At 39.0% G+C, this 19,537-nt stretch overlaps 1 protein-coding gene across 3 annotated transcripts; it reads right to left on the reverse strand.

The window, feature by feature from the left end:
* Positions 1 to 363: 363 nt before the first annotated feature.
* On the reverse strand, positions 364 to 19,294 carry LOC105016097 (solute carrier family 35 member F5). 3 transcript variants are annotated; one of them, XM_010879693.3, is made up of 16 exons: positions 19,127 to 19,294; positions 17,535 to 17,602; positions 17,268 to 17,409; positions 16,648 to 16,797; positions 16,440 to 16,505; positions 16,203 to 16,284; positions 9,661 to 9,851; positions 8,860 to 8,941; positions 8,584 to 8,671; positions 8,338 to 8,402; positions 7,875 to 7,979; positions 7,517 to 7,676; positions 7,207 to 7,297; positions 5,679 to 5,836; positions 3,698 to 3,798; positions 364 to 683 (listed from the first exon to the last, which is right to left on the reverse strand). In XM_010879693.3, exons 3-15 carry the CDS (start codon positions 17,400 to 17,402, stop codon positions 3,717 to 3,719), a joined length of 1,455 nt encoding a protein of 484 aa, XP_010877995.2. In that variant the 5' UTR covers positions 17,403 to 17,409; positions 17,535 to 17,602; positions 19,127 to 19,294; the 3' UTR covers positions 364 to 683; positions 3,698 to 3,716. The 3 variants fall into 3 exon arrangements, with proteins under 3 accessions (XP_010877995.2, XP_010877994.2, XP_010877996.2); XM_010879692.3 differs by having other exon boundaries at positions 17,268 to 17,412; XM_010879694.3 differs by lacking the exon at positions 17,535 to 17,602 and having other exon boundaries at positions 17,268 to 17,412.
* Between the last annotated feature and the right edge of the window lie 243 nt (positions 19,295 to 19,537).

The raw sequence follows: 19,537 nt of genomic DNA on the forward strand, positions 1-19,537 counted from the left end.
TATAACAATTCTGCAAGTTAGGGCTAGTTTTGAAAAAGTGTTTTAGAATAGCACAACATCATAGTCGAGGTACAGATAAGAGTCCATATTCATGTATTCTTTATCATTTAAAATGCTAAACTGATCCTTTATGAATACTCAAACCATTTGTGAATATGCTAGATAAGTACATCTGATCTGTAAGTCGCCTAACAGCCATGAGCAACAGATTCCATTATTTTGCTTCTAGGTTAAAGAGACTGAATTTAGCATGCTCTAAACCCACTATTATGAACAAGTTGTTAGGCTTCTAACCAACAAGCGGACATGAAAATCAGTCAGCTGGAAAATACTTTTCTCTCCCCACAACAAAGAAAATAGCCATTCACTGTTTCAAATCTCTGTCCGATTATCAGATCTTCACATTGCACTGTGAACCTTAATAGAAAACGGCACCATCAAGTTTTTTTTGTCACACAACAACATCCAATATAGCAAAAAACACAAAATCTTGACAGAAAGTCACAAACACTACTGTACAAAGTAAAAAGTGTTCATCTTGTTGAGATGGGTAAGTCAGCTCCACACTGCAGAGAATACATTGGTTGAAGAAGAGGCACAGGGGGAAGTTCAAGTTCTCAGTTTGGTCGCTTCCAGATTGTTACTTCATCTTCGGCATACCTCTCTGCACCATAATTCGCCATCTGTTCAGAAAGCAAGACACAAAGGTGAGAGAACCAAATTTACTTCTCTATTCGCGTAAGACTATAGAACGGACAAGCAAGTAGGCACCGAAAGGGGGTCGCCTCTTCTTTACAGCTTTGCTCTGCGAATGGACTTACTCGATATAAAGGGGATATTAGAGAACTCCCTTTTATGTGCCCGTTTTGGTAACACTTTCCCTTAAGTTGACTAATATGTAACTACCTAGGAATAAGCAACCGATGAGAAAGTTAAATAATTCCTGGGTAGGTATGTATCAATTACAAATGTAACTCTATGGCATTTACAAAGGTTTTAGCATTTAGTTTAACTTTTTCATAAGTTGCTTTTCTAGGTAGGTACATAATAATTACAAATTAATGACATTGTTCATACACAACATTGTTATTGAAGAAAACACTGCAGCCAGGCAATAAGCATGGGAAATTATCCTGTAGTGTGTGTTAAAGATGCATTCCACAACATTTCTTGATTACCAAAAAATATATTTTTAAAACTCCCATTTCAGACGGCAAGTGTAATATGTTTTATATACCAGCACAATCTGTAAGTAGAATGACTCTTACTTCCGAAATCTGGAGGGCAGGCTATGTTTGTGGCTCAGCATCTAGTGGGGGGAGTGACAGCTACGGTAGTAGGATTAGCTACAACTAAAATAGTTTTCAGGGACCCGCTTTAGCTGGACAACGCCACTTTCCTGAAATTCGCAGAACCCATATTTTTGGTAGAATTTTCTTTGTTACACTTCAAGTTGAAGCATTTCCTGGCCTGACTTGATGATTCAGACTTGTGTGGTTACATTAACAGGAAACATCTTTGGTCTAGTTATTCATATGGTGCAACAGAGCCTTGTGTAATTACTAAAACAAAAATAATTTGTAATTACACACATGGAATAACATCATATAGGATGTTTTGTCATTACCTTTTGTTTAATAACTTATGGCATTATTACATTGTTGTTAATACTGTTATGTATTTACATAGCAGTTACATAGAAATAAGTGACCATTTAAGGAAAAGTATCACCACTGCCTTTTTTTCTTTCCAAAAATTGTGCTGTCACAATGTTCATATTACAGATGTCAGGCAGTTTGATGCCCTAGTGAGAATTGAAACACATTAGGATCAAAAACCACTGACTTGCTTTTTTGAAAAAGTCAACTTGAAAACCAGAATAATATACCCCCATGTCTATTTTGGAAAGTATTTATCAGACAAATCCTTTATAGTCTGGAAGCTTATAATAAGTAGACTAGGGTTTAAGATACAAGTTCCTACTTTTCTTGATGTTGTACATCTGCAATTGTTAACTTCTTGTTTTCACAGTGCAAATGAAAGAAAATCAACAATGTGGTCTAATGCACTAGAAAATACAAGGTCGTTCCTATAGAGAACTCTATCAAGTAGCTATATAGATGTTTTTTCCAAATGGTCAGTTGGATGAGAGGGGTGGGATAGTATCAGAATCAGAAAGAGGTTTTTTTTGCCAAGTAAGTTTCACAACAAACTAGGAATGTGTTCTGGTTCCGTAAGTGCAGCAATTTGGAGGTGTGTAGGTCTTTTAGAGACGGCGGATTGCAGCCAATCACCCTCTCTGCAGAGCGGATGATGCACTGGAGGAGGAGGTCAGGGTGGACTCTATGATGGAGGTGTAGAAGTGCACCATCATAGTCTGAGGTCAGGGCGACGGGTCTGTAGTTAAACCCTGTGATCCTTGACTTCTTGGGGACTGGGATGATGATGGAGAACTTGAAACAGGCCAGGATGCAGCATGTCTCCAGTGATGTGATAAAGATGTCAGTAAACACAACAGAAAGCTGATCTGCACAGTGCTTGAGGGTGGATAGGGAGACACTGACAGGCCCTGCTGCTTTTCAGGGGGTTCTGTCTCTTGAAAAGTCTGTTGATGTCCTCAGCCAGAATTGAAAGTTCCATGAGGGGAATAGTGTGTGTAAGTTATCTCTAGGGTTTACTCTGTCATTTTATTTATTTCATGCTAAATTCATTCTAGAATGAGCTACAGTAACATATATTGTTGCATGTTAGGAGGCATAGCCCAATGCAGCAATATTTCTTTTTTTTGCTGAATACAGTAATTATTTTAACCATGCTCTGATTATGAAAGTATTTGTAAAATACTTGAGTAAACAATAGAAAATAAAATAAGCAGCCTACTAAAAAGCTGTCAGTAATACAGCATTAACAGACAGTACTTCTACAGCTCCCACTGCACCTTTTTCTTTCCTTTCCAAAAAGGTTGAAAAGGAAGGTTTTGAGTAAGGAACAGAAGTGTTCAATTTGCAGTGGTCTCTAAACTTTAACCCTTCTGTTCCTCACTCAAAACCTTCCTTTTCAACTTTTTTGGAAAGGAAACAATAAGGTGCAGTGGTCTCGTAATTTTTTCCGGAGCTTTATAAATCTTTTAGAGAGAAAACCCTAAATGGAAAACATATATCATATTTTCGTCACATTGAATTCCAGAGCCCTTGTAATGGGTGGGAAAAGGTCTTATCGAAAATATTTACTTGATGAACATCCTCTTATGTCTGTTCTTCCTCTATTACTCACTGTTATGTCTAAACACTGAAGTAGATGAATACATGACAGATGTTCAAACAAAAACACCATGATAACAAGGAGTCAATCCAGTGTGTTTTCCTGACGTGGCCTACTGGAGGGAAACCGGTCTTCTGCTTTCTAATGTAACTTAGATGAGGTTCCTCCATGTATTCAGGCTACAGTTTTGATTTATCCACTCCGTTATAAGTCCTGTTAAATTGTGTGTTTGAAATAAAATCAATAAGAACTGTCAGTTGGTCCTCAATTTGGTATACAAACCCTTTTGCACTATACTTGATTTGAAACCCTATATTCTAGTTTGTCACAAGCAGTTTGACTCTAACAAAAAAAAAAACGTGCCCATTGAATTTTACACAGGTAACCTCAGATTGGTAAAACAATACACTAAACAGAAAGTCGAGTGTCTCCTTACCTTCTGATTGTCTAGAGGATCATGAGCAGAAGCCTTGATTATCATGCGAGACAGTGTGTAAGGGAATAAGGCTTTCACACTGTTCACCGTCTTGTGGCAATCTGAGGGAATACGATCATTATTACATTCATATTTTTATTGTTGTTTTTGTATTGACCTTGATCTTAACCTTCACCTGAACAGGACAAAATAGCATTGAAAAGCCATTTGAAAAAGTAAAAGGATTATTACATTCATAAATGAAGATTTTACCAACCATAACAAACGTGTATGCTTGTATTAGCATTCATAGCCAGTTTGTTACGGACATCGCAACTTTAGCAAAACAAATTATTGCTTTAAATTCTCAATGAACAGGCAGAGGACAGTACAGGTCAATCATGACTGAAAATACTCCTGACGTCCGAACAATTCCTGTTGCCATGCTGTGGCCCGAACAGCCATCTGTCAAATAAGACTGTTCAGAAAATAAGAATGTTCACCATATCAAACCATCTCCAAACTGTTAACTGGGGAATTTAACAGAAGCACACCTTCTTAATGAAATAATTACTAATGGTAGCAATGATACATTTGTGTCATAAAAACACAAGATGTCCTTAACACAATCTTGAATGAGCAACTTTGAATTTCGCGGTAGAATCTACTTCCTCTCTATTTGTCTGTTCACAAAGCACTACAAGTTCCAGAATTCATAGCGAACGTAGATACCTAACATTGCTCCTTAAGAAAATGGCAATAGGAGAACACAATCGTTTTGAGAGGACGAAAAAGACTCCTTAAAGAACAGTTATTTTTGAAATACTAATGTTGGTCATGCCCACGTGGTGTTCTGTGCCTATCTGGAGTAATTACAAGTCAACGCAAAAAGAAATGCTCCCATGTTTTGTGCCACAGCCAGTAATGAACCCATAATTAACTACATAAGAAAACACATCTCACTGCTAAACATCATATTCACATTTTCTTTGTTTATAGAACATGCCAACAAACAATAACATCAACACACATTTACTAGTAGAAACGACTGTTTCCATTGATTATTTCCTTTCGTCAAGCTATTTTGATACCATCAATTTTCTTTGGCAAAAACGTAAACATATAACACACGTTTACCAGTAGAAATTCAAGCTCTCAACTTTCAACTAAATCCAACCAACCTATAAAGAATGCAAACATTTGCACGGCATCTCAAAAGGCACAACGTCAGGCCAGATGAAGCAGGCGACCAAACCGTCCCACTACTATTAGCAATAAACAACAAAAGATTGCACCAGTGGGAATATTATCGCCAGCACTTGACAACTAAAAACTGCCTTGTCCAATGAACCCAAGTTCCTGTTAGGTCATGCTGATGACAGTGACACAATATGGGTTTAGCAGTCCAAGGATATCCAATCTGGTTTGAAGGCTAAAAGATGGTGGCGATGGCGTAATGATCTATGGAATGTTTTTCTGCCAAACTGTACTGTATGTCCCTTGATACCAACAGAGCAACATTTGTAAGTCACAGCATATATAAACATTACATTGTCTTACCTGGTGCATTTGTTATTTTTATAAGGTTAATTCAACTTTTATAAGGTTAATTTTACCCTAATTCACATGGATACTTCCAGCAGGACAATAGACCACGTCACAAAGCATATGTTTTCTCACAGTAGTTCCAGCCAGGATCATGATAGCAAGTCAAACTTACTTGAGTGGCCTGTCCAGTCCCCAAACCTCAACTTATCAAAGCATCTATTCAGTGAAATGGAATGTGCTGTTTGCAGAATGAAAGCGATTGCCGCCCAATCTACAATGCAACAAGTAGGATTACATCCCTGTGAAATGTTCCACGACGCCTGGTGGAACCTCAGAATTCAGGACGTTGCGGAGGCAAAGGGTTCCGAACTCGTGTTAGGTAGGCGTACCTAATAAACTGGTCTCTTAGCGCATGCATGCGTGTACGAAGACTAGCAAGTGGTTTTCCCAGTACCTCTGAAGTCGATGTTTTGAGCGGCAAAAGAAGGCGAACACTCTTCGTATGCCCACCATGGCCGGGTCCCAGTTGTTGTAGTGGCATAACAGAGCAGCGATGAAGAATGACAGGAAAACAGGAACTGCACCGGCAAAAAACAGCCAGGAGAAACGGACCTGGGGGTGAAAACATAACAGGAAAGAATGTGATATCTGCTTACATAAACCTGCGGTTTGAACTTGTATATCATGGGCATAGTTATTTCTTTTACTGTTCTGATGGCATTGTAAATGCCTGCTGCCTAACTGTGGTCTGAAGGAATCTGATCCTTGCAATGCACTTGTGATAGTTGTGAATCAATCACAACTTTCTGAGGACTGATTCTTAGAAGAGTGCATTGTACATGAACTTTCCTGTTAAAAGCTAGCAAGCAGGTGAACTGCAGGGTTCCCAACAGGTCGATCGTGAGCTACTGATAGCTTGCAGCCCATTTATGAGCAGCTTGCGCAACAATTCTTGAGATAAATGTAGTTTTCACAGGTCCACCATAAACTGTCATGAATAAATCACACAAGTATCACCAACCTCAGGTTCCCAGATACTTATTAATCAGCATTCACAGAATTTCCCCCTTAATAACAAATTTTGGGTTAAAAAACTAGCAATTAATTTCCAGAATGATGTCCTACTCTGTGGTGTGCACATTTGACCACTCATTGATAACAGTATCGTTTAGGTCGACAGAAATATTTCAAACTTTCCCTTAAAACAACATAATGGAAATAGGCTAGGGATTCATCAAAGACCAGCACATTTCTCTTTAGCAATAAACTGTACACTATTAAAGGGAGTTACACAAAAGCTTTTTTTCAATGGTTTACTTCTAGACTATTTTGTGTTTTCTGTTGTGATCTAAACATTGCCATGTCATCTCAACATTCAATGTAGTGGTTTCCTATACATAACTTCTTTATTATCCCACATATTTACCACACATATTGACAGAAGACAACAGATGTATTGTACACTAAGGACCTAGAGAGGCATTGCAGGGGAGAGGAGAATAGAAAAATGAGGAATATTCCTAATTGAAATGCCTAATTGTTAACAACAACCATTGATTTTGAATCTGTTAAGTAGCTCACATTCTTGAAAAAGCCTGTAGACTCCTGGTGTACTGTACTTATGAAACTGACTGAAAATAATTGCTTTACAGTTGGTCTTATGGAACCTCATGGAGGTTTTCAATACAAAATATCTGATATTTTTAAAGTTCAAATGATGCAGCATCCCATGCAGTCTACTCTGTGAATAGCCTCGTTAGTTTTATTGCCAAAAGGCAGACAGCTCTCTCATCACCCCACTGCATGATACCCAGTCACAAAATGTCATTACGCTAAGTGGCAAGTGACAAAGCATCAATCACAAACCGATGCCACTCTTCTCAACCAATAAACCATTTTGACACATCGCTTTAGCTAGAGGAGTCCTTCTAAAGGGTGTGATGGCAACATGAGCTTCCTATGATAATGGTGGCCTCCCTTACCTTTTGCATGCACATGTCTGCTATGATGGACAGTGGAATGGTGAGACTGAGGGCCAGAGTGCCTATTAGGGAAGAAGTGAGAAAGCAGCCCCTATGGAGAGAAGTAACAACAACATGATACAGAACTTAGAAAATAAGGCTTATGCTCTAAATAGAATGTTTTTCACTCGGCCCAAATCCGATAGGGCCGTATATTAACTCGAAATCTTCCCGGATACAAATAGCTTCTGTGCAAATCTCCCACAGACATCAATGCACGATTTACGTAATAATTTGTGGCCAATCTATCCATCCATCAACTGAGACGTACCAGAGCCAGAGGAACTCTGAGAGCACGGTACCAATGAGGCCGTTGATGAGGATGTAGGTCCACACTAGCTTACTGGGCAACTCAAAGGCCTCAAAGCCGGTGTAGTGAAGCACAAGGAACCCTGGCCACAAAAGGAGCAGGTTGAACAAGCCCACAAAGCCTATGAGACACAGATAAGAGAAAATGACTGCAGGTTCCAGACATTTAGTGCCATTTACAGCTGTACATCTTTCATATTACAAACATTCTACATTATATTATTAATTAATGTACAGAATCAGGTATCTTTATATTGAGTTTTCAGGCAAGAAGAGCAGCCATTCCAGACTCTGCTAAAATGTTACTATGAGGTTTGTACCAAAGAACATGGGGATGTCCAGCTTGTCCTCTCGGTCCACCTTCCTTTTGATCATGACAATGTAGACGGCATACAACGCAGCACCAGCCAACGACCACAGAGATCCTGAACAGACTGAGACTTCATCATCATCATCATCATCATCTTAAAAGGTCCCTGAATCACAAGTTACAACTCTCACGACCGCAGAACAATCTGCATTTCTGAAAGCAAGGCAAGAAAATTTGAAGGTGTGCCATGTCTTGCACTTCTACAGTGTATTAAGCAAAGCTTTAATGAGATTTACATGGCACCTTTTTTAAGGACACAAACATGCTTTAAAGTAGCATCGCAAGTATGGTACGAGACAAATACAGAACATGCAGTAAGGTGCGGCGGTATCAAGACAGAGGACACACTTCGAATGAAAACAAAAGGTTTGTGGAAAGACGTTTATCTGGAGATCTTCTATCTCCGTGGTTACCTATAGCGCCTTTCCCGTCTGGGCTGTCCATGCTAGAGAAACTGACCAGAGCCACTCCTCCCATGCTACAGGGAAAGAGACCAGAAAAACTGTCTAACTACAGAGTAACAACTACGAGTTGGACGGTACATATAATTCACAGGGCAGATCGAACTGGGCTGTCCCGTACTGTGTTTCGGTGCAAAGACATGTAGCGTTACAGCCCTAGTAACGACCCCGGGGGATTTGTCTGACATCGAGGCTTACCTCAGAGCCACAGCTAACAGCTTGGACAGAGTAAAGCGGTCGCTGCTGTTGCTGGGAAATATCGATGCCAAGATGAGGGTAAAGAGCCCTGGCAAGGAGGACGACAATTATCAATGAGGACATTCAACATAGGCTGTGTTCAACCCCAGCTTTGGATTTCCAAAAGTTCTGTCAACAGCATTTACACAAAATTACACGGTGAAAGTAACATTCGTCCATTCTAAGATCGAGTGCAAAACTGACTCAGTTATGTCACATATTAGCCAACAGACTCACCAGAAGTGGAGGACAGAATGTTCACTATGGCAACCTGTGTGTCAGACAGGGCTTCTTGATAGGACAGGTTGGCTAGGAACCACTGGGAGAGAGGGAGGGCAGACATGTCAGAGCGCCTGTCACATGCTTCACCCTATACTCAGTTCTGAGCTCACTGCTCATGTAGGAAACCTTTGTATGAAAGATAGTGATTCATCATGGTAATGTGTTGATTTTCCATCAATTAATTAGTCAATAAGAGGAAAGTACAAAGCCAAGACAAGCCCGGGGTATACTCTAGTAAACATAGCAGCAAAATCTGATTTGAAACCAGCAGGAATTCAGCATTGGTTATTACTGAAGCATAGTAGACATTTCAACACTCCAGTCACATGTTGATCTTAAATCTCTTTCCTACTAAAAAGTGCTAACAAATTAGTTTAGAAAACAAAATCAGAGTGACATCTGATTTTATCCTATTAACAGAGAGCAATGCATAGCCCTCCCCAAACAACCCTCTGCAGACTTGAACCACATTTTAATCTGGGGGTGATCTGTCTTTCTCTGAGACAAGGTGAGGTCACCTGCAGCCAAGGTGAGACCACACTTTTAAAACTGTGTTTTTGGAGGAGCTTGGCAATTTCAGTGGGGAGATCATGAGACCAGAGTGCACCTTTCACAATACTGTGACAAATTGAAATGTTCACAAATATTCCCCAAAAGCTCAGAACTCTGTCAATACGGACGATCCTGATAGACAGATGCTAATAAATCAGGTTCAAAATAATAAATGTTGTTTGAACTGGATTTTAATTAACTTACCACAAAGCAGAAGAAGAAGCTGATTTTGGCCACATCGGTGACGGTGAGCTTTCCCACTGTGCGGAGCACGGACTCGTGGTCCTTGGCGGCTGGGTAAGACATACGCGACAGCTTGGCCTCCAGGGCCTGCGTGGACGGGAGCTGGCGTACCTCCATGATGTTGCTGAAGCGCACCCGCTGCTTTTTTGAGGCTGAGAGGAGTGGCATCGAGGGAGAGAATTGGACAGGGAAATCACTGTTTTACACCTTTGACTTTGTATGAAAAGCCAGTAGGATCTACCTGTTAAAATGTCAGCTAACGCATATTTAATTGTAGTTTTGTCTTGTTTAAGAAAGCAAAAAAAATTTAAATTGCCTGGGAATGAATTGAGCTGTTTTGAATGGACAGCACAATCATTAACTTCCACAAATGTGACCTATTGCTTGCAAGTGAATGATCATAATCTCTAAAACCCCTATAATCATCCAATCAGCCCAGACAGAATATGTAATTCAAATGAAACTAAACCCTCAGGGTTACCAAGACTTCACATGGTTTATCGCCTCAGTCGCATGGGTCAAACTTGAAAAAGGCCATCACAGCTCAACAGCCTCCTCTGTTGGCCAAATCAGAATGTGTTGCCTAAACATTTGGATTTCACCACCTCATGACTTGCCTTTCTGTCTGCTTTTTCCAACCCTCCCCTCTGGGAACAGACATATAACATATCTGTTGTAGCCCGGAAATGGCACACCTAATCCCATTCATCAAAGGCATGGTGTGGTTGACTAATTGAATCAGGTGTGCCAATTCTGGACCACAGGAAATGAAGCATGGCTTAATAAAACTCCTTTATATGATAAGATGTTGGTATTTACTCATGCAGGCTTTCCCTGGAAAAAAATAAGAAAATCTTGCTGACCAAGATTTAACTGTTCTTTCAACATATCGATGCACTTTCCACTGTCTCAAGTCAGAATTTTCAAAACACAGACCCTCAAAAGGTCCTGTAGAATGCAGTAAAATAAACCGTTGGCAGTAAAACAAAACTATTTTCCCATTATAATGGAGTTTTGCACACATTGGATGTGGAGGTGTTTTCATATCACTTATTAGAATGGACGGTATATCAATCAATGATTCCCAGGCTGGTTATTAAAGAGCTACATACCTCTGAATATGTCTGGCCAGCCCACAAACACTAACAAACATATTCTCAGTAGGGTGAAGGCATGCACTATTTCGAATTATTTTAATTGGTCAAGTTGAAACATAAAAGAAGTCATAAAAGGGAACCATTGGAGATATAAGTTTTGTATCTTACAGCGACACCATGTTCTTTAAGGTGTCATGTCATATACCATTTTCTCGGGAGTGGCTTCAGTCTAGAAGTTCTACCTTACAAAACTGATTGATGGGAGTGACGGGAGAAATGGCTGTCTTTCTGGCAGGTTCTCTGATCCCAGCAGAGAAACTCAAACTCAGAGTGGCTATTGGGTTCTTGATCACCTCCCTGACCAGGGCCCTTCTTGCTCAGTTAATTGGTTTGGTCAGAAGACCAGCTCTAGGAAGTCTTGGAGGTTCCAAACATTTCACAATGGTGCTACACAGATCAATCATTCAACACAGTTCTATCCCAGAGATCTCACGAGAGTTCCTTTGACCTCATGGCTAGTCTATTGCACTGACATGCACTGTGAAGTGAGAGACATTATATATAGTTGTGTGCATTACTAAATCATATCAAATCAATGGAATTTGCCAAATAAGGACTCCAACCAAGGTACTTCTAAATAAAGTGAGACAAAAATATATGTTTTCATTTTGTCATTATGGGGCATTTTGTGCAGATTGATTGCAAACAAAAAAACAGAATTAGTTATAAAATAAATCTATAACAAAACTAAATATGAAAAATGTGAAGGGTTCAGAATACAATTTAAAGCACTTTCACAAAGTAAGTTGGGTATATATGTTTTTCTTGTTTATGTATGCACACCAGGCCACAGACTGCTGATTAATTTGTTTTTTTATTGTACACTAACCTTATATACCAAATAGTTATTATTTATTAGTTATTAAAATTTAAAAAGAATGCTGCTAATACCAAAAATGACAGAAGATCATTGTGGGCTAAGGCTGTGCATGTTGTACCCAAATGATCATAACATCTGGATTTGTTTGGTTAAATTGTTTACAAATAATGTCTAAAAGGTATTTTTCCTCTTTCTGGCTGATAATTACATAACCTCATTGGGATAATTTAATCAAACTTAGTGATCTCATTCTAAATCATTGGTTGGATACTGATAAAAAAAAATTAAACAACAACATTGGTTGTTGAAGCTGGACTGTACATAACTGGTGAAGATACGGAGATTGAACAGTATTTTAATGTCCCTGGAGGAGTTCGAAAAACATGTGGATTCCCCTTTGAGTTTGGATGAGGCAATGACATCATGAAACTTATTGAAGAGCATACTGAAACCTATTGAAAGATGGACACGCTGAATGTGAGGAGACAGAACATCCACCGTCAATTCAACATTACTTTTAAAAAGTAATAACGGCTGGTGAAACTGCCCTTTGAAAATATTGTGGGTTCGAAGCCTATCAAATAACAGAAGATGGAAGCGGAGGCGCAGGGACTTAAAAGGCAGATGTTCATTAGATCCATTAGCAGGCCGGAAGACAGTATTTTTTTGGGTTCGGTGTTTAAAGATAACTTTACTATGTACATTTTTGCAAGGACATTGCAAAAAAAATCCGATTTTAGCCAGCTGGCAGATTTCCCACTGTAGACCCTGGGCAGATTATTAAAGAAACACGTACAAACACGACTATCATTTATTATTTTATTACTTATATTTTAAGAGTTTGAACCAGTTTGAAATGTTTACTTATCTTTCATTAAAATTGCAACAATGAGGAGCCAATACAGCAAGGGACGGAGGCGGGTAGACAGGAATACTAGTAAATGGAAGGCTCCTTACTCCCAGTGTCCAGGATTAACATATTTAGTCCTTTAATCATCTTTAAATTTCACCACATCCACCCTCGCTGATATAAAAATGAATGTCCGTCCATAGGGTAATACAAATCTTTGAAAATCTTTTGAAAAAGGAAAAGATACTCTACCACAAAGACACTTCACATGATTCCTCACCAACAACAATGTAATATTGATTATCACAGGGTTTCTTTCAACAACGCTCATCATTTCCAGAGGTGAATTCAGTTTGATACATGCGTTTGCCAGCAGAGTGAGGAAATGCATTGTATTAGCTATAGTTCTTAATTAAACATTGAACCTACGTTGGGACACTGGGTAAAACGTAAAGATTATGCAATGATGTGCAAATCATTTAAACCCTATATTCAATAGAAAATAGTACAAAGACAACATATCAAATGTTGAAAATGAGAAATGTTATTGTTTCTTGAAAAATATTGCTGGCATCAATATAGAATTTGATGCCAGCAACATGTTTCGAAAAAGTTGAGACAGAGGCAACAAAAGACTAGAAAACTTGTGTAATGCTAAAAAACTAAACCTGGTGGAATAAGGTTAAATAGCAACAGGTCAGTAACACGATTGGATATTAAAAGATCATTCCAGAGAGGATAGTTCTGTCAGAAGTGAGGATGGGGAGGGGTTCACCACTCTGTGAAAGATAAATGGGCAAATAGTGAAACAATTTAATGTAATATGCCTCAATGTAATATTGCTAAACGTTTGGGGATCTCATCATCTACGGTACATAATATCATTAAAAGATTCAGAGAATCCGGAGAAATCTCTGTATGTAAGGGAAAGGCCGAAAATCAATATTGGATGGCCGTGATCTTCGGGCCCTCAGGCGGCACTGCATTAAAAGCAGACATGATTCTGTAGTGGAAATCACAGCATGGGCTTAGGAACATTTCCGAAAACCACTGTCTGTGTACACACAGTACGTTGCTGCATCCACACGTGCAAGTTAAAACTCAACCATGCAAAGAAGAAACTGTATATTAACAAGATCCAGAACCGCTGCCACCTTCTCTTGTCCTGAGCTCAATTAAGAGGGACTGAGGCGAAGTGGAAAACTTTCCTGTGGTCTTTTTTTGGGGAAATCATGGATACCGTGTCCTCTTGACAAAACATAAGAGGGACTATCTGGCTTATCATCAGTGCACAGTTCAAAAGCCAGCATCTGGGATGTTATGGGTTGACTTGCAAATCTGTGAAGGCACCATTAATGCTGAACAATATATACACGTTGCAATCCAGGCAACATATTTTTCAGGGAAAGCCGTGCTTATTTCAGGAAGAAAATGCCAAACCCCATTCTGCACGGATTACAAGAGCATGACTCTGTAACAAAAGAGTCTGGGTGCTAAACTGGCCTGCTGCAGTCCAGACCTGTCACCCATTGAAACCATTTGGCGCATTATTAAACGAAAAGAGACTGTGAACTGTTGAGCAGCTGAAATCCTATATCAAGCAAGAATGGGAATACATTTCTCAAGGGATGTGCCAGTACAAGTATCGGGTCGATACTGGGCTCATGTACTTGTACTCACAGAAATATGCCGATACCACTAACCAATACCACGTCATGGAAACATTAAGTAAAACTTGATGGTTGTGTCGCCCCTGGAAGCATGAGTATAGAATATAGAACTCAGATTGGTAGAGCAGGAAGACGGAGATGTCAGCAATGACAAGTAGAGTGCAAGCTCTGCTCTTGTCAAGAGGAGGGAAGGAAAAACACTCATTTAACACAAGCAATTTGGTCAAACATCATCAGACGCAAGGCAGCGCAGAGTTCAATGAGTATGTGAATGCTAGCAGCGCAGAACCACAACAACAGGAAACTCCAACACTGGAGAAGCGAAATACAATGTCCAGAGACAGCCCGCGGGCAGGAAAAAAAAAAGAGAGAGCAGAGCATGAAAAGATTCAATGAATCGCACAGTTTATTATCAAACTAGCTAGTGAGGTCAGAGAAAAGCAAATGTGTATGTGCACATTCAGAAATGGTTAGAGCTAAGTTATCATAAAGAACCTTTCTGATATAAAGAAAATGTATACATGACACAAAAAGGAAACTATTATTTTGGTCAGTAAAAACTACGCTTAGCTGGTGGATTCTTTCCATTTACCAGTCCCCTTGACAGATGAGCCAAAAAGTACATTTCGGACACTGTATGCCAGTATTGGGACCAATTGGGACTAGGGGTGTCGCAATATACCGGTGTTGTGATATTTAAAAATGAAATACTGATATCATGTTTATAATACACATGATGATATCGTATTCACTAGCCGAAAATGATTTAACATTTTTCTGAAAACCCCTCTCGGTTTTAGCCCGTGGATCTTTTGTTTATCACTTCATCTGGTTGCATTTCAATATCCATTAAGTGTAATTGTTCTTTTTATATGCTTTTGTACTTTATTTGTCCAGTTATAGTTAGGCTTTCGCTCCACCTCCCTACACTCATATTTGGACTGTAAATCATTTGTCAAAAAAGACAGAAAACACACAATAAACAAAGTTGAAGATGAATTTGACTGATAATAACTGCGATAATATCTTTATCGTAAATTATTTTGGCCACAATAATCGTGATATTGTGACAGCCCTAATTGGGACACACTAACTTGTCATAAAATTGCATCTCAACATTAGATCATTTTGTCATGCATTAACATCACGCTAAGTTTTAATATTTAGCTAAACACAGATTAGCATTGTGTTAAACTGAAAAAAAAAAAAGACGTTTATTTCCAACACAAATAGCATCAATGAACTGTATGGCTTTTGCCACTGGCCATTTTAATAGCTTATTAGTCTGAAATATGCCTACTAGTATCTTACTACTTGTATAATTATAAGAATTGAGCAATTGCTAGCGAGACTGAAGACAAACTTTACACTGACATAGCTACTTAATTTCATTGCACAACAACGTTTGTTTTGCTTTCATTAGTGAATTACATTGATACAATAAACATTAATATAGGTGACAATAACGGACTCTTTCGTCAAGCGAAAAGACGAGAATCATGGAAACACCAGAACCCCATCCACATTTTTATAGGGGACACAACCTTTATTTTTTTTTACTGAAAAAATTCTCCATATTGCAGCTTTGAATACTTGGTATCGGCATTCGGGCACTGGTATCGGTGCATCCCTTGAGTTCTCTTTCAAAATTACAGCAATTGGTCACCTCATTTCCCAAACGCTTACAGAGTATTGTTAAAAGAATAGGTGATGCAACACAGTGGTAAACATGCCCCTGTCCCAAATATTTTTAAACATGTTCCTGGACCCAAATTCAAAATGGGCATGTATTTTTCTAAAAACAACAATATATCTCAGTTTCGACATTTGATATGTTGTCTTTGTACTAGTATAAATGATTTGCACATCATTGCATTCTATTTTTATTAGCAATTTATGCAGTATCCCAATTTTCTTGGGAAACAGGGTTGTACTTCCTTAGTCTGTTGGTTAGTAAACATTTCATAAACATTTTAAATAGGCATCATTCTTGTTGTAATACTCACTGGAATCACAGTCTGCATTTGTACAGTTTGTTTGTTCTGTGGGAAGGTCCTGAAACTTCACCGGAACGTACAGGGGTTCACTCTGAAGAAAGAACGTTAGACTTGAACTATCACGCTAAGCGCATTGCTCACCATCTTCATCATCACATTAATCTTTGTTACTCTTTGTTCAGCCAGTCCACATAAAATATAGAAATGGGCCAGAGAGCAAATAAAAAGTTAATTAATTATACTTACTAGGGTATTGTCATTCAGACTGTTATCATTGATACAGGGGGTAAAGTAGGCCTCAGCGTCAGCAAACTGTGAAGAGAGGGTCAGTGCAAGTTAGACTGGGCTGTTTGTAGTATCACAACAATACGACCCAAGTAGCAATAGCCACTAAGACACTGTAGCAGTGTATCGTTGCCCCCTTGTGGTTGTGAGAAGTCATTGCGATACGTACAAAGGCTGCATGTCTCCCTCCGAGAGTCCCCGTGCATTGCTGCCTCCAGGGCCGCCACAGCAGGAATCCCAACAAGTACAGCACAAACATGGAGGTCTTGGTGAAAGTGCTAAAGAAGGGCTTGTTGTACTCTTGCCGCTTGAATATGTACTGGGGGGATAAGAAGAAACACGATGGCCTACAAAGTATGACTTATGTCTGCCACTTCCTACTGACTCAAGGAAGAAAAAAAACTGGAGATCAAGCTAGATATGGCCATTCCTTGTACAGAACAACCATGTTCCAAATGGCACACTATTCACTTAGCCCTATTTATAGAGAGAGATATAATTTGAAACATGCTAAAACCTTAACCCCACTACTAGGCAAGGTACAGCCACTATCTCATTCATATCCAATTCCTTCAAACATATTAAGGGCCAATTGGTTAGTGGTCAAGTGTTCTCGTATAATTAAGCACTAGCCCTAAGAATGCCAAAATATTGCCTAAGCCAAGCAGTCCCGTATTGTAGGTTTCCATTTGTCCCCCATCTGAAGACTACACCCGCTAATGCAGGTGTAAGACAATGTGACCTAGTGGAACCAGGAGAGCTGGACTACATGTAATGCCGGTTTCTTACTGAGGTGAGCTCAGAGGAGGCCACCCAAATGACGTCCACCAGCAAGAGGATAATCACCCCCAGGGCCATGCGTCTCCGCTGGGCAACCGTACTGCCCTGAGACCCCATTCGGTTCATGATGAACACCCACACCATCTGGACACTGCTACACAAACACAGAGGCACAGATGTTTTCACACACCACTTTGAACAGGTACACCATTTAACTTTCTACCAACTAATATCGAATAATGATGCCTGGGACATATTGTTCAGATTTGACAGTACCTGGAAATCCTAATACCGGATTCTTTAGTATTTTTAGACTTTCTGACTCTCCTTAGTCTGGCAGAAATCTGAAACGGCATGATCATGAATAACCCTGGGCAACAGTCATGTTCAAATCCATAATAACTTCTGGAATACAGACATGGACAAACATGGAATACAGACATGGACGATATGCTAAGAGCCTAACTGTTTGGGGAAACGGTTTCACTGTACAGTATGTGGGTTTGCTTAGTACCCATCACAAAGAAAAGGTTTTGACATTACAAACTACATTTGCAACACGATTCTCACAGCTGGCCATAGAAAACTGCTCTCAGGAAGTCTAATCTCCATACATACAGAATTGGGAAAATTGCATACAGTTTCCGCACACTCGTAATAATAATACTGTTTATAAGGCCTTTTTGAGTACTTTCAGATAATCACAAGTCTTTGCCAGAATCTGTAGCCCACTCTGTTGCCTTATAACATGCATATACAGTAACATTTTGACTTGTGTATACACTAACGTTCAAAGGTCTGGAGTCACTTGTTTTTGGAAAAAAAAAAACATTTTGTGAATTAAAATAACATCAAATTGATCAGAAATACAGTGTAGACATTGTTAATGTTGTACATGACTATTGTGGCGAGAAATTGCTGATTTTCAATGGAATATCTACAAAAGCAAACGGAGGCCCATTATCAGAAACCATCACTATGTGTTCCAACAGCATGTTGTGTTTGCTGGACTTCTAGGTAGCAAAACTAAGTCCTTTCTCTGTTTGTTTGCCCATCTTAATCTTTTCTAATTATCTTATCAAAATCACCATTGCTGTTATGTTTGACTATCATTTGCAATTTCTGCATGTAGCTTTAGTTCTCTGAATAAGAATAAACCTACCTGAATTTAAGAATAACCAACCAGTTTTTGTTGCAAAAATGTTCATTGCAAAACCTTTTGCAACATGAATTATTGAATAGGGAATACCCAGATCTGGGAGAGTGAATAAGAGGTGGAATTTAGGTAATTTTGAGAGTGCACCTAATCCCTCAAGCAACAAACACGGATTTACACAGGAAGTGATTCATTAAATAACCTACAATAACAATAAAGCAGAAAATGCGAGTGGAAATTAGTTGCACTCAGTTTATGCAGTTTCCTACATAACTGTAAAATAAACGTTTTACTCAAAAATACAGACCTTAATTCTAATGACAATAAGGAACATGGTTTCATTTTGATTTTATTGTAATTCTTCGCGTGGATGAAGGGAAACAGTGAAGAATGCGCAAGCTACTGTACGTGCAACTGCAAATTACACTGAAGTTAATTAATTTAGCTAGCCTGGTATTTATCTTAATTGGTTCAAAATAATGTTGCAACGTTTTTTGTTTTGTTTCTTTTGCAATATGGGAGCTGCACTACCACACCACTATCCGCTAAACGCGTAAGCTATACTTCAGACAGCTAACTTTCTTGAATGGAGGTTTACAACTAACATGTTAGCTAGCTAGAATTGTATTCCTATGTACTATGGCTAGCTACCAAGCTAGCTAATACTGTAACTAGCTAGCTAACAATATAAGAACAGTCCCTTCGTATTTACCTATCTAGATGGTAAGTCGATTTCGTTCTATTTCACGTGGTCGGTACGTCTTCTTTGCAGAAAACCACAACAGCTGGATCATCGGCAATAAATGTACATCATGTGATGATAACATAAAAAGGCTATCTTAATGGTTTGGATGTAAACATTTACACTGCATTTGCTTCCTGCTCAGGTGACTCCACTTAGAAGCTGTCATTTAAATTACGGTGGTAGCTAGGACTTTTGGGATTTGTAGTCTTAATTTAGGAACGCGTTAAATACTTAAGACTCAACAATACTTCATTGTCCATGAAGCCATACAAGCTAGAGGGTCAGGTCGAAAAACTACATTCATGTTTCATTACATTTACAGTGCGTTGACGTCAAACAATACTACATTAAACAGTTTCAATGTATTAAAGGAAATAC

This window comes from Esox lucius, chromosome 16, assembly GCF_011004845.1.
Source record: "Esox lucius isolate fEsoLuc1 chromosome 16, fEsoLuc1.pri, whole genome shotgun sequence".
Lineage (NCBI taxonomy): Eukaryota > Metazoa > Chordata > Actinopteri > Esociformes > Esocidae > Esox > Esox lucius.